At 42.1% G+C, this 16,719-nt stretch overlaps 1 protein-coding gene across 1 annotated transcript in view; it reads right to left on the bottom strand.

Annotated features, from left to right (window-relative positions):
• The window catches only part of LOC106581006 (FRAS1-related extracellular matrix protein 2), a 105,295-nt gene that overhangs the window by 40,518 nt on the left and 48,058 nt on the right, over positions 1-16,719 (bottom strand). The window contains exons 5-8 of the mRNA XM_045703719.1: positions 15,157-15,303; positions 10,281-10,511; positions 3,492-3,617; positions 3,163-3,414 (exon numbers count right to left, since the gene is read on the bottom strand). Of these exons, the coding sequence (XP_045559675.1) occupies positions 3,163-3,414; positions 3,492-3,617; positions 10,281-10,511; positions 15,157-15,303 (756 nt within the window). The remainder of the gene's footprint in view (positions 1-3,162; positions 3,415-3,491; positions 3,618-10,280; positions 10,512-15,156; positions 15,304-16,719) is intronic.

The following is a 16,719-nucleotide window of genomic DNA, read 5'->3' as shown; positions in this document are numbered from 1 at the left end:
GGGGGTATGCTAGTTCTGAACGTCACATGCTAATGTAAAAAGCTGGTTTTTGATATAAATATGAACTTGATTGAACAAAACATGCATGTATTGTATAACATAATGTCCTAGGTGTGTCATCTGATGAAGATCATCAAAGGTTAGTGCTGCATTTAGCCGTCTTCTGGGTTTTTGTGACATTATATGCTAGCTTGAAAAATGGGTGTCTGATTATTTCTGCCTGGGTACTCTGCTGACATAATCTAATGTTTTGCTTTCGTTGTAAAGCCTTTTTGAAATCGGACAGTGTGGTTAGATTAACGAGAGTCTTGTCTTTAAAATGGTGTAAAATAGTCATATGTTTGAGAAATTGAAGTAATAGCATTTCTAAGGTATTTGAATAACGCGCCACAGGATTCCACTGGCTGTTACGTAGGTGGGACGATTTCGTCCCGCCGGCCCTAGAGAAGTTAACCGGGAAAACACCGAACAACAGACAGGGACATTGGACCATCGAAGAGGCGCAAATATGATGACAACTACATTGATTTGGGGTTCACTTATATTGGGAGTAGTGCCTTTCCTCAGCCACAGTGTGTTATATGTGCAAAAGTACCATCTCACAACTCGATGAAACCTTCACTCTTGCGCAGACATTTAGAAAAATAAAACATACCAATTTGAAAAATAAGCCATGGGAGTTTCTTGAGCGAGAATTAAGACAACTTTCGAGTAGTAAGATGTATAAAAGCAACAGATGGAGGACTTCATTCTTCCTGCTGCCACAGATATGGCTGGGACAATGCTGGGGGAAAAGGCCCAAAAAACGATACAGACAATTTCTCCATCAAACAACACTGTTTCACGACACATCAGTGACATGGCAGGAGATGTTTTGAAACAATTACTGCTTCACATACAAGCCAGTGAATTCTATGCGTTACAGCTGGATGAGTCAACAGACGTGGCGGGCCTGGCACAGCTCCTGGTATATGTCCGTTACGTTTTTTGGGGGGGTCAATTAAGGAAGACATCCTCTTCTGCAAACCACTGGAAACCAGGACAACAGGAGAGGATATTTTTTAAGTACTGGACAGCTTTGTGACATCAAATGGACTTTGGTGGTCAAGATGTGTTGGTAACTGTACTGATGGTGCAAATGCCATAACATGGAGACATAGTGGAGTGGTAACATGCATGCAAGCAGTTGCTCCCAACGCCACTTGGGTACACTGCAGCATCCACCGAGAGGCTCTTGCTGCCAAGGGAATGCCTGACAGCTTGAAATACGTTTTGGACACTACAGTGGAAATGATTAACTTTGTTAAAGCAAGGCCCCTAAACTCTCATGTATTTTCTGCACTATGCAGCGACCATGTAACGCTTTTACAACATACAGAAGTGCGCTGGTTATCAAGGGGCAAAGTATTGACACGTTGTTTTGAATTGAGAGACGAGCTTAAAGCTTTCTTTACTGACCATAATTTTCACTTATCTGACCACTTGCATGATGACGAGTTTCTCACACGACTGGCCTATCTGGGTGATGTTTTTTCTCGCCTGAATGATCTGAATCTAGGATTACAGGGACTCTCCGCAACTATATTCAATGTGCAGGACAAAATTGAGGCTATGATTAAGAAGTTGGATCTCTTCTCTGTCTGCATTAACAAGGACAACACACAGGTCTTTCTACCATTGTATGATTTTTTTCTGTGTAAATTAACTTAAGCTTACGGACAATGTCAAATGTGATCTAGCGAAGGATCTGAGTGAGTTGGGTGCGCAATTACGCAGGTACTTTCCCTAAGCGGATGACACAAACAACTGGATTCGTTATCCCTTTCATGCCCTGCCTCCAGTCTCACTTACCGATATCTGAACAAGACAGCCTCATCGAAATTGCAACAAGCGGTTCTGTGAAAATTGAATTTAATCAGAAGCCACTGCCAGATTTTGCTCAGAGTATCCTGCCTTGGCAAATTGCGCTGTTAAGACACTGATGCCCTTTGCAACCACATACCTATGTAAGAGTGGAATATCAGCCCTCACTAGCATGAAAACTAAGTAAAGGCACAGACTGTGTGTGGAAAATGATTTAAGACTGAGACTCTCTCCAATACAACCCAACATTGCAGTTATGTGCATCCTTTCAAGCATACCCTTCTCATTAACCTGTGGTGAGTTATTCACAATTTTTGATGAACAAATAAATACTTTTTTTTAATGTGAGATGGCTAAATGAATAGCAAAATGATTGATTATTATTATATTCTTATTTGTGTCCTGGTCCTATGAGAGCTCTTTGTCACTTCCCACGAGCCGGCTTGTGACAAAAACTCATTCATTCTTATGTTTAATATATAGTGTGTGTGTGGCAGGCTTACAATGATAGCAAAAACAACACTTGAGAGTGTGCTGACCCTGGTTCTAGAGGGGGTACAGCTGGAGGTTGAATGTTTGAAGGGGAACGGGACTATAAAAAGTTTGGGAACCACTGCTCTATTGGTTTCATTCAGTTGGTACTACATAATTTGTGTACTTCATGTTTACCTGTATCCGTCAGCATAGTACCACATAAGTCATTAATTATACCAATAATTTTTTCTTTCATAAGTTATTTAAAAGTTTTGGGTTTTCTGTTCATCTAAAGGATACAATTAAACAATACATAAATTCAAAACCACATCCAACAGATGGGAGTCTGCTTTTATTGGTAAAGTCATGAATTCACTTTGCCTGAGGTGTATAGGTGGGTGGGTGTGTGTGTGTACCTTCGAAGGTCCCCTGATCTATCTGTTCTAGATGTTTCATGAATACTATTAAAGTGTAAATGTATCTTTTTACACTGTCTCCTTTGCTTATAAGCAACATTAAATACCAACACGTCTGCTAACATTGTTGTCTTAACATAATCTGCCAGAGGTGACAGGACAGGAGCAATCTTTTTTTTCTTACTCTCACATTGTGAAAAATAAATGACCCAAATGGCATCCTATTTCCTATAAAGTGAACTACTCTGGTCGAAAGTAGTGCCCTACATAGGGAATAGGGTGCCATTTGAGATGCAAGCCTAGTCTATTCAAGAGCGATATTAACACTTTCCTCAGCTGGTAACTATTATCCTGTCTTCCAGGCGAGAGGTTTGAAAGGTCAAAGGTGAAAAGTGAAGGGCCATCTTACCATCATCCAGGTCAGGTATGATGGTGACCCTGGCAGTGTGGTACTCCTGTCTCAGACGGCCTCCCATGGGCATACTGAGGGTAACGTTGAAGCTCTCCTCCTCTTCATACAGAGAGTCATCTATGATCACCACACGACAGGAATTCTCCGTCTCGCCCTTATCGAAGCGCAGGACACTGTTGTGTTCCTCAGGTCTGGATATGTAGTCAGAGTAGGACAGGACTGTAGAGGGGATGGTCCCTGTAGCTGTGGCTGTAGGAGAGAGGAAAGGACAGATGGATGAGAAGAGAAGAGAGGGAGGTGTGTGTGTGTGTGTGTGTCGACTGTACCTTGCTGTGTGTAGCAGATGACCATGAGTTCCTGTGTGACATCACCACTCCTGTGCACTGGGATCAGCAGCTCCCCGATGTCCTCCTCTATAGAGTAGACTTTAGACGGGATAAACACTGTCGACTCTGGGGAGGGGAAATAGAGCGAGGGGGTGGTGAGACAGAGGGAGTGAGTCGGGGGGAGAGAGAGAGAGGGGGAGACAGACAGAGAGAGAGAGAGAGGGGGGGGGACAGAGAGAGAGAAAGAGCGAGAGAGAGAGAGAGAGAGGGGGACAGAGCGAGAGAGAGAGAGCGAGAGACAGAGAGAGAGAGAGAGAGAGCGAGGGACAGAGAGAGAGAGAGAGAGTTAAACCATCACATCCTTCTCACTGTGTACATATTTATTTCATTAATACAGAAGTCATGCTGATGAGAAGAGGGTACAACAATGTGTTGAACATTTCTGTCTATTACAATATGTTGCTGCTGGTGCTCTGGTCCAGGCTCCTCTCTGAGGACAGAGTTCTATAAAGGATGTGTTGACCCAGTGAACTGAGGCAGAAGACATAGTCTGCGTCGCAAATGGCACCGTATTTCCTATATACAGTAGTACACTCCTTTTGACCAGAGCCCTATGTAGGCCCTGGTCAAAAGTAGGGCACTATATTGGGAAAAGGGCATAATTTGGGATCCATCCAGAGGATATGATGACTAACATCAGTGGTTGGCACAGACAACTACCCATCAGCCTCTCTTATTTGACAGCTGACGCACAGGGACCAATCAGGGAATACATATACATTTAATGACTTGTTAATAGGAAAAGTCCAGCTTCCGTACTGTAGACTTTGAATGTGAAGAAGGACAGTTAAAGTGGGCGTGGATAATAAACCTGACGTGTCTTGATTCTGTTAGCAAGCAGAGACCTGTTCAAACCATTGGTCTTTTTTTACAGTCTGTGTTACTCACTCCCCCGTCCTGTCCTTGCCTCTCCTTATCTCCTTCTCTCCTCTCCTCCTTTACTCTGCATAGCGTGACTGTGTCTACTGTAAGTTACTAGACCTGAGTTACATCCCATAGGCCTACACTAAGTACCTACCCCACATAGACAAGTTTACAATATTCTCTCTATCACTGTTATGCTTCTTCTTAAAACCTATTCTTTACAGTAATTGTGCATCTGGTCGTCTGTGCTAATAAGGTGCCAGTGTGCTAGCAGGGCCTGAACTCTCACAACCCCCAACAGTCCCACCTGACCAATTACTGACTGACCAGGACACTGGACCAATGGCTCCCTGCCCTTCCCAGCCCGGTCTTGACTAAATAAGTAGATGTTCTACCTCCTACTCAGGCTGGCAGAACCTACAAGCTTATAGCCCTTAATACCAGCTCCTACCAAGGCTGACAGGACTTAATATGGAGAGCTTCTTCTCTCTCTCTCTCTCTCTCTGACTAAATGTGAACTCTTCTGATAGTTGAAGAGATTCACATTTAAAGGAGCTGCTAGAACCTGGGTCAGCTGTAATGTAAGTCCCAAATGGCACCCTCTTCTGTATGTAAAGCACTCCTTTTTACCTGGGCCCATAGGGCTCTGGTTAAAGTAGTGCACTAAAAAGGGAATAGGGTGCCATTTGAGACAGAGACGTATTCTGAGAAGCTGGGAAATCATGGAAATCTAAAATAGCATTTTGATATGTTAATGTGTAAATATACATGTTTGTGGTCATGAAGCAACATTATATGTTAATGTGTAACGGCAAAATCATAATATTGATATTACAGCTGCACCATCGAGAGCATCCTGACTGGTTGCATCACTGCCTGGTATGGCAACTACTTAGCTTCCAACCGCAAGGCACTACAGAGTGTAGTGCGTACGGCCCAGTACATCACTGGGGCCAAGCTTCCTGCCATCCAGGACCTCTATACCAGGCGGTGTCAGAGGAAGGCCCTAAAAATTGTCGAAGACTCCAGCCACCCTAGTCATAGACAGGTCTCTCTGCTACCGCATGGCAAGCAGTACCGGAGCGCCAAGTCTAGGTCCAAAAGGCTTCTTAAAACCTGTTGGGGCTACAGGTTAGCAATGAACCCCGAGTCGGGATTGCTAACAAGGCTGGAAATTCAAAACATCAAAAATCGAATAATTTCAATTTCTCAAACAATCAACTATTTTACACAATTTAAAAGATAAACATCTCCTTAATCTAACCACATTGTTCGATTTTCAAAGAGGCTTTACGGCAAAAGCATAAAGTTAGATTATGTTAGGACAGTACATAGCCACAAAAGTACAAACATCCATTTTCAATTCAAGGTCAGGCGTCACCAAAAGCAGAAACCAGCTAGAATTATGCACTAACCTTTGTCAATCTCCATCAGATGACACTCCTAGGACATTATGTTATACAATACATGCATTTTTTTGTTCCATCAAGTTCATATTTATATCCAAAAACAGCATTTTACAGTAGCGTGAAATTCAGATTTTTTTCTTCTCTGAAATGCTTCCGGTGAACATAACAAAATTACTATTCGAAAACATTGGTAAATTATAATATTGTCATTCAAAGAATAATATATTATCATCTCGTAATTGCTACCGAATGGCCAGATCTCAAAATAACTTTACTGGGAAATCACATTTAGCAATAAACGGGGTGCTATGCTAAGAACAATAAGCTATGCTATACAGTTAGCATCATCTAATATCGATAATAACATTGTAAATATCCCCTTACCTTTGATTATCTCCATCAGAAGGCACTGCCAGGAATCCCAGGTCCGGAACAAATGTGGTTTCTTTTGACAAAGTTCATAATTTATGTCCAAATAACACCAAGTATTTAGCGTTCATTATGCTCCCACAAAACGTGGTGGGGGGGGTGTAAAATCACGCCGAAAAGCTAAAAAAAACCTAGTAAATAATCTATTTACGTTCGTTCAAACATGTCAAATGTTGTTTAGCATTAATCTTTTGGTCCATTTTTAACGTTATACATCAGTAATATTTTCACACAACCTATCCTATGTCTAGATTAACAATAATGACAAAATCACGCTTCTCAGATTTATGCGCAGGCGCAAAGAAATGAAGTGACGACATGTCAACTTCCTTGCATTCTAATTTGCTCTCTGTTTATCATAGACGCTTCAAACAACTTTATAAAGATCGTTGACATCTAGTGGAAGCCGTAGGTGTTGCGAAATGAATCCTTTCTCACTATGGTATCTATAAAACAATGACACTAAATAGTACAGTCACAAAATCCACATTTTTTTTGAATCTATTTTTCACAGGTTTTTGCCTGCAATATGAGTTTTGTTATACTTACAGACACCATTCAAACTGTTTTAGAAAATTCAGAGTGTTTTCTATCCGAATGTGTTAATAATATGCATATCCTAGCTTCTGAGTTGGTGTAGGAGGCAGTTAAAAATGGGCACATATTTTTTTCAAAATTTCTCAATACTGCCCCCGAGCCCCAACAGGCAAGCTATAAGACTCCTGAACAGCTAATGAAAGGCTACCCAGACCCCTCTTTTACTCTGCTGCTACTCTGTTTATTATCTATGCATAGTGACTTTAACTCCACCTACATGTACATATTACCTTAAACCTCATTTCTTATATAAACATTTTTTTTTCTTTTTTATATTTTTGTATTATTATTTTTTTTGTTGTTGTTTTTTCTCCATTTAAATTTTTTTTCTTCTTTTTTTAAAATATTTATATATTTTTTTGTTTAGGTATTTTTTCTTAAAACTGCATTGTTGGTTAAGGGCTTGTAAGTAAGTATTTCACTGTAAGGTCTCCACCTGTTGTATTCGGCGCATGTGACTAATACAATTTGACTTGACTTGATAGCTGCATGTTATCTTAATTTCCCTCAAGGGACTAGAGTGTTTTGTGAGACAAACAATACCATCCTCCATACATTTTTTTTTTTGATCCTGTAGGTTCATGCTCTACAACATTCGCAGAGTACGACCCTGCCTCACACAGGAAGCGGCGCAGGTCCTAATCCAGGCACTTGTCATCTCCCGTCTGGATTACTGCAACTCGCTGTTGGCTGGGCTCCCTGCCTGTGCCATTAAACCCCTACAACTCATCCAGAACGCCGCAGCCCGTCTGGTGTTCAACCTTCCCAAGTTCTCTCACGTCACCCCGCTCCTCCGCTCTCTCCACTGGCTTCCAGTTGAAGCTCGCATCCGCTACAAGACCATGGTGATTGCCTACGGAGCTGTGAAGGGAACGGCACCTCCATACCTTCAGGCTCTGATCAGGCCCTACACCCAAATAAGGGCACTGCGTTCATCCACCACTGGCCTGATGGCCCCCCTACCTCTGAGGAAGCACAGTTCCCGCTCAGCCCAGTCAAAACTGTTCGCTGCTCTGGCACCCCAATGGTGGAACAAGCTCCCTCACGACGCCAGGACAGCGGAGTCAATCACCACCTTCCGGAGACACCTGAAACCCCACCTCTTTAAGGAATACCTAGGATAGGATAAAGTAATCCTTCTAACCCCCCCCCTTAAAAGATTTAGATGCACTATTGTAAAGTGGTTGTTCCACTGGATATCATAAGGTGAATGCACCATTTTGTAAGTCGCTCTGGATAGGAGCGTCTGCTAAATGACTTAAATGTAATGTAAATGTAATTTTAACCAACGTAAGTTGTTGACAGAATATTCCTCCTCTCACACAGTGGGACCCCAGAGGGGGACGTAGAGGAGAGGCATCATTTATATGTACATTATGCAAGAGCTTCCCTCCCTCAGCCTTCCAACTACAGTATCACAGAGGAACGAACGGCTTTTAAAAACCCTGTTTGTCTGAACTGTATTTAGATACTTTGACTACTGTACGTCCCTAATAGCACCCTATTCCCTATGTAGTGGGAATATGGTGCCATTTGGGACACAACCATTGTGTAAACAACATGAGAAGCCTGGGAAGGCTCCAGTCTAGTATTCTCCATCCATACCCTGGGTCTGACCCTAACCTTGGGATTCTCCATACCCAATTTAACTGTATTTATTTATTTAACCTTGTTTATTTACCTTTCTGGAGGAAACAACTTCCCATATGGACTATTGTTACAGTGTTACTGATCACTAAATCTAACCTGGGGTTGCAAAACTCGGGTAACTATTCCAAAATTCCCAGGCTCTGGAGCCAGGCCAGGGATTGATAAGAGGTAGGAGCAGCTTCACTAACAGAGAGCAGCGTCACTAACAGAGCAGCTTCACTTACAGAGAGCAGCTTCACTAACAGAGAGCAGCTTTACTTACAGAGCAGCTTCACTTACAGAGCAGCTTCACTTACAGAGAGCAGCTTCACTAACAGAGAGCAGCTTCACTAACAGAGAGCAGCTTCACTTACAGAGAGCAGCTTCACTAACAGAGAGCAGCTTCACTTACAGAGAGCAGCTTCACTTACAGAGGGCAGCTTCACTAACAGAGAGCAACTTCACTAATAGAGAGCAGCTTCACTTACAGAGAGCAGCTTCACTAACAGAGAGCAGCTTCACTTACAGAGAGCAGCTTCACTAACAGAGAGCAACTTCACTAACAGAGAGCAGCTTCACTTACAGAGAGCAGCTTCACTAACAGAGAGCAGCTTCACTTACAGAGAGCAGCTTCACTTACAGAGAGCAGCTTCACTTACAGAGAGCAGCTTCACTAACAGAGAGCAACTTCACTTACAGAGAGCAGCTTCACTTACAGAGAGCAGCTTCACTAACAGAGAGCAGCTTCACTTACATGGGACACACTAATGAGGCTGACGAAGGTATTAGGTATTTATTAGGATCCCCATTAGCTGTTGTAAAAGCAGCAGCTACTCTTTCTGGGGTCCACACAAAACATGAAACATAATTCAGAACATTAATAGACAAGAACAGCTCAAGGACAGAACTACATACATTTTCTTTGTAAAGGAACAATACAATACATACACACAAACTATCTAGGTCAAATAGGGGAGAGGCGTTGTGCCGTGAGGTGTTGCTTTATCTGTTTTTTGAAACCAGGTTTGCTGTTCATTTGAGCAATTTGAGAGGGAATTTAGTTACATGCAATAATGGCTCTATATAATACTGTACACTTTCTTGAATTTGTTCTGGATTTGGGGGGGAAAAAGACCTCTGGTGGCATGTCTAGTGGGGTAAGTGTGTGTGTCAGAGCTGTGTGTAAGTTGACTATGCAAACAATTTGGGATTTTCAACACATTAATGTTTCTTATAAAAATAAGAAGTGATACAGTCAGTCTCTCCTCAACTCTTAGCCAAGAGAGACTGGCATGCATAGTATTTATATCAGCACTCTGATTACAATTAAGGTCCATGTTTTGTTATCCACTGACCTGGATGTTCTCACCCACCTACTATAAAACCCTGCCTCTCCCATAGAGATACACTCAGACCAATCATCTCTGCCAAGACTGATGAAGAACCTACCTGTAGTAATGACTTATAAACCATGAGCCATTTGAACACAACACTGTTAAGACTGTTAAAACAAGCTACTCTGGATCATGGACCTGTAGTACCCACCATCAGCTGGATCATGGACCTGTAGTACCCACCATCAGCTGGATCATGGACCTGTAGTACATACCATCAGCTGGATCATGGACCTGTAGTACATACCATCAGCTGGATCATGGACCTGTAGTACATACCATCAGCTGGATCATGGACCTGTAGTACATACCATCAGCTGGATCATGGACCTGTAGTACATACCATCAGCTGGATCATGGACCTGTAGTACATACCATCAGCTGGATCATGGACCTGTAGTACATACCATCAGCTGGGTCGAGGATCTCCACAGTAGCTGTGTCAGGGAACTCCAGGGCAGCCATGACAGGTTCTGACAGAACAATCTGGAAGGTCTCAGACTGCTCGTACACTCCATCCTGCAGGATCCTCACCCTCCATGTGGCCATGGTCTGACCTGGGTTAAACTGGACCTGCTTCTGGGCTTTACCACGGAAGTCCTTATCCTTCTCCGCCGTACCATCTCTGGTACTGATGCCTGGGCGAGGAGGGTGGAGAGGAGAGAGGAGAGGAGAGAGGGGACATAGAGGAAGAGGAAATTATTACATGTACTGTCCATAAAACATTTGTTCTTATAATGTGGAATTCAACCAGATAAGATCAAAAGGTAGCATCCAGATCTAATAACCGGTCAATAACAGAGCCCAGTCAGAGATGGGTCAGAGAAGCAGTCAGTGTTAGATGAAGTTGTGACGTGTCGGCTAGCAGATGGCCCTTACGTGGACCAGGAGGAGGGAGTATGGTAATCAGGACGTCACTTTCAATCTGGCCCCTAGTGGTCTGACTGAACACAGGACACTGTAATACATATTCAATCTTACCAAGGTCAATTACCTACCATGCCACATTGGGAGATAATTTTGCTTCCTTTCAAGCTACATTAGCTTGACACAATTAAGCTATATTGTGGGTAAAGCAGAATCAACTGAAAACAAGGTTGTCTATGCAGGTGGTGTAGAAGTATTGTTAGATCGACATTGTAGTTACTGCCCAGCCTACTGAGTCTAGCCTGCCCAGCTTGCTGGTGGTAGTTTGTGCCAGTGCTGTTTGATCAGACCTGCTGTCACTGAGGGCTGGTGATGATGGCAGGACTCCTGCTGTTCAGCCAACTACACAACCAGCTAGCTTCACTGGCTGGCTCGCTCTGAGATAGACCAACAAAAATATTAATGAATTAATAATAATAATAACAACAAACAAACATAAATTAAGAACCTAGATAAAAGAGCAAGAGAGAGAGAGAGAGAGACCGAGAGATTCAAGTGAGAAAGAGAGAAGATAACACTAAAGAGCTTCAACGGTGCACAGATGGAGGCAGAAATGTATGAGTTGGGGTATTGGACCAAAATTACCATTTCATTCTTTGAAGTGAGCTTTGATATGCCTACACCAAGAAGGGAAATGTACCCTGTACGTGTTCATGGGGCTGCTACAGTTCTTGCTGACATGTGTTCATAGATAACATGGATGAGCTCAACAGAGCCGGAATATATATCACCTGTCTTCAAAGAGCAGGCAGAGAAGCGGCTCCCTAACTCTGTCTGAATCCAAAATGAGACCCTATCCCCTACATAATGCACTACATTTTACCAGAGCCCTATTTGGGTTCTGGTTAAAAGTAGTGCACTATATAGGGAATAGGATGCTATTTGGGACGCAAGCTCGGTCTCTCTCACAGCAGAAGGAGGACTACAGCTCCCTGATCCCAGAAGCAGCTCTGAGGCCTAGCAGCAGGCCTGGGTTTAAATACTATGACATTTTTGCATTAGCCTATATAGCAGCAGGCTAGCTCTACATAGCTGCTATACTAGCACCTCCCGTGATGCACACAACTTTACCGAATGACTCACAACGTCCAATAAAGAACCAGGAGTCCAGTTAAAAGTAGTGCGCTATATAGGGAATAGGGTGCCATTTCAGCTGTACTCTAGGTCTTGTGATCAGGGCTGGCTCTGGCAGGCCAGCAAGCAGGGCTGGGATGGAGCAGATATCCTCTGTCTCCTCTCTGTGTGAAGCACTGGCCTGAGATCAGTCAGCGTGTCATCTCAGTACCAAGGCAGATGGATAGTGGGTCTGTCAGACTGACTGTGAGTCTGGTTCATCTGAAGGCTTGGCTTTCTCTTTCCATTTCCCTTCATCCTTTGAGGTTTGAGATCCATTAAACACATTGAGGAGCAGAAAGGACTGCCAGTGTGCGGTGTGTGCTTCTGGAGGGTTCTGTGTCCCTAATGGCACCCTATTCCCTCTATAGTGGCCTACCATAGGTCTCTGGTTAAAAGTAGTGCACTACCTAGGGAATAGTGTGCCATTTGGGATGTAGACCCACATTTCTCCTGTTCCGTCCTGTTCTAACCTCCTATAAGCACACAGCTGGAGAGACAGAACATTTCACTGATGCAATGATGTTCGTCTGAGAAATATATCCATGAACTCTCAAATACTAATATCTTTAATATTTTTTAAAAACAGCTTCAGAAGTTTCCACAGTATGGAATTGAGTTATTTATCTTCGTAATCAGAAATGCTAATCAGTCAACCCATTAGAAGCGGGATAGAACCCTCTTCTTTGTGTTCTTCAAGAACAGTTCCATAACTTGAATTATCTCTTGAAGAGGGCAGACCCTTGAGATAGTCTAATGGTCATATTATCTGCATATTATCTGCATACTCCCCTGAGAGAGAGCGAGATCATTAGCTAGCAGAGACACAGGGCTGCTTCCCAATTGGTACCCTATTCCCTATTTAGTGCTGTACTTTTGTCCAGAGCCCTGTGGCCAACAATGGGCCCTGGTCAAAAGTAGTGCACTATATAGAGAATATTTCAGGCCATTTGAGATGCACACAGGAACAACGTAACACACCACAGCCTCAACGCTAGCAGATACACAGGGAGACACAGCTGGGGACAACTCAATACACCATCTGATCTGACCTCAAACTTCAGCTATTCAAACTAGCACAGCTTTATTGACATCCCAAACGTATTAGGATTCTGGACAAAAACAATGAAAACAATACCAGTGGTGCCAGTAGTAGTCAACCATAAAACCTTTGTTATAAACCCTGTGTATAAACTTTGTGTTATAAAACTAAGGTTTACTGTTGTTATAAACCCTGTGTATAAACTTTGTGTTATAAAACTAAGATTTACTGTTGTTATAAACCCTGTGTATAAGCTTTGTGTTATAAAACTAAGGTTTACTGTTGTTATAAACCCTGTGTATAAACTTTGTGTTATAAAACTAAGGTTTACTGTTGTTATAAACCCTGTGTATAAACTGTGTAATAAAACTAAGGTTTACTGTTGTTATAAACCCTGTGTATAAACTGTGTAATAAAACTAAGGTTTACTGTTGTTATAAACCCTGTGTATAAACTTTGTGTTATAAAACTAAGGTTTACTGTTGTTATAAACCCTGTGTATAAACTTTGTGTTATAAAACTAAGGTTTACTGTTGTTATAAACCCTGTGTATAAACTTGTGTTATAAAACTAAGGTTTACTGTTGTTATAAACCCTGTGTATAAACTGTGTAATAAAACTAAGGTTTACTGTTGTTATAAACCCTGTGTATAAACTTTGTGTTATAAAACTAAGGTTTACTGTTGTTATAAACCCTGTGTATAAACTGTGTGTTATAAAACTAAGGTTTACTGTTGTTATCAACCCTGTGTATAAACTTTGTGTTATAAAACTAAGGTTTACTGTTGTTATAAACCCTGTGTATAAAATGTGTGTTATAAAACTAAGGTTTACTGTTGTTATAAACCCTGTGTATAAAATGTGTGTTATAAAACTAAGGTTTACTGTTGTTATAAACCATGTGTATAAAATGTGTGTTATAAAACTAAGGTTTACTGTTGTTATAAACCCTGTGTATAAACTTTGTGTTATAAAACTAAGGTTTACTGTTGTTATAAACCCTGTGTATAAACGTTGTGTTATAAAACTAAGGTTTACTGTCCCATCTTTTGTTGCACTGTGTTTACTCCCTATTCAGTCCAGGACAGTACCATTTAAGGAATGTTCACAGAGAGAGGCGTCTAACTCGGTAACAGCGGGCGTCTTTCTGACGACTACCAACTCTGCGTAACCTCTCCCATGAGCCCTTGCTGTCCCCAGGAGGGTTGGCTAAAAGGGTATATCCTGCCCCAAGGAGAAGGGTCAGGGATGAAAGGTTGTGACAAATGGCACTCTTCTATTTTTCTCCAAGGCTATGTCCCAAATGGCATATAGAGTGCACTACTTTTGTAGTAGTCAACCATAAAACCTTTGTTATAAACCCTGTGTATAAAATTTGTGTTATAAACAAAGGTTTACTGTTGTTATAAACCCTGTGTATAAACTTTGTGTTATAAAACTAAGGTTTACTGTTGTTATAAACCCTGTGTGTAAACGTTGTGTTATAAAACTAAGGTTTACTGTTGTTATAAACCCTGTGTATAAACGTTGTGTTATAAAACTAAGGTTTACTGTTATTATAAACCCTGTGTATAAACTTTGTGTTATAAAACTAAGGTTTACTGTTGTTATAAACCCTGTGTATAAACTGTGTTATAAAACTAAGGTTTACTGTTGTTATAAACCCTGTGTACAAACTGTGTTATAAAACTAAGGTTTACTGTTGTTATAAACCCTGTGTATAAACTGTGTTATAAAACTAAGGTTTACTGTTGTTATAAACCCTGTGTATAAACTTTGTGTTATAAAACTAAGGTTTACTGTTGTTATAAACCCTGTGTATAAACGTTGTGTTATAAAACGAAGGTTTACTGTTGTTATAAACCCTGTGTATAAACTGTGTTATAAAACTAAGGTTTACTGTTGTTATAAACCCTGTGTATAAACTTTGTGTTATAAAACTAAGGTTTACTGTCAGGACATCCATTAACATCCCTTTCCTTTAGAAAATGTGTGAATTGGACCAGGAGTGACAGTTGGCTTACTCAGCCATCTGCTACATGAACATGAAAGGCTGAAAAGCTGTGGAGCTTCCCTGGAGAGATAGAGCCAAGGATGCCATGAGGATGTCTATGGATGTCCTGACTCTGATGGGAATAGAGTGCCATTCGGGACGCAGACAATGTGTATAAGGATGTGTATAATAAGGTAGTTTGACTCACTGACGAAGGACGTCTCTCCCAGGTATCCTCGTCGTTTGAGGACCACCTCCAGGTACTTGGCCTCCTCGTCCACCACATAGTACTCCTTCTCCAGGGAGACCCAGGCCCAGTTCAGCCTGAACACCTGGTTCTTCAGCCTGTTGCCTCCTAAACACACACACATAGAATCAGTAGTTTGAGAGAGGATCACTTAATAATCTGTCTTATAATGTGTGTGTGTCCCCCCCACCACACACACACATTTGGAAAACTTTATTAGAATCCACAAATTACATTATATCAAGTGCTAGTGTTGTTCTGTGTAGATGTTTGTGTTTGTAAACAAAAACAGTCAACAACAACAAAAATGAAGATCGACATGAGAGGGAATTCATTCAGCAAAGACAACAGAAGCGTTTGAGTTTCTGAACTCATTATTTGCACTTCAAAACATTTATAATGGAAAAGCTGTTTGTTTTCAGGACATGTCCTATCTCAACATCTTCTCATTAGAATAATTACCTGGTGGTTTTATGGGTGCCTGTGGACAGCTAGGCTGCCTCCCTGTATTGGTTGGGAGGCATCAGTACCAGCACAAACACACGCACATGCATGCGCCCACACACACACAAGCGTGAGCAGACACACACATACATACACACCCACACACAACCTCCCTGCCAGTATATTCAGTGGGAGGTATCAGTGCAGTAGAAGGTCTAATCGGCATCATTGTAATTAAGAGATAAAGGTTAGTCTGTGTGTGTGTGTGTGTGTGTGTGTGTGTGTGTGTGTGTGTGTGTGTGTGTGTGTGTGTGTGTGTGTGTGTGTGTGTGTGTGTGTGTGTGTGTGTGTGTGTGTGTGTGCTTGCATGCATGCACGTTCATGCTCGTGTGTGTGTGTGTCAGGGTTGTTTTATCAGTCCTGTTTGAAGTGGAATTCAAAGCTCTGTATTCCTGGAGGACAGCACTGCCTGTTACCGTATCGACCACAGAGAGAGCGACACCACACACAGACATCAAACACACACAAAATGACAAGTCATAGCACGTAGGCGCTTACACACACACACACACACACACACACACACACACACACACACACACACACACACACACACACACACACACACACTATTGCCATTAACAGCAGGGTTATAACAGTGGCTCCAAGCCCCTCAGCCTAAATAGAACAGTGTGAAATGAGGGATGACGGGAATGGAGTGAATGAAGGGAGAAAATGGAGAGGAGAGAGATGGAGGATTTCAGGGAGAGGAAGGATGAAGAGAGAAAAGAGAACGGAGGGATGAAGAGGGAGACAGACCCAGGTGTTTCAACAGTACAGCTGGACAGCTGGCAGATGTGAGGTGGGAGGAATGAAAGAATGAAAGAGAAACCACAAGGAGGGTCTCATCCTGAGTCCTGAATGGCACCCTATCCCCTATATTCCTCAAATTCTCATTTGGACATCAAAGCCAGTTCCACTGCTTTTTTTCTGATCTCCCCCTCTAATCAGGGACTGAATTAGGCCTGGGACACCAGATGGGTGCAATTCATTATTAGGTCGAACAGAAAACCAGCAGCA

Source organism: Salmo salar, chromosome ssa20 (genome assembly GCF_905237065.1).
Source record: "Salmo salar chromosome ssa20, Ssal_v3.1, whole genome shotgun sequence".
Taxonomy (NCBI): Eukaryota; Metazoa; Chordata; class Actinopteri; order Salmoniformes; family Salmonidae; genus Salmo; species Salmo salar.
The sequence above is the reverse complement of the archived record's forward strand: the minus strand, read 5'-3'. Positions and strand labels throughout refer to the sequence as shown.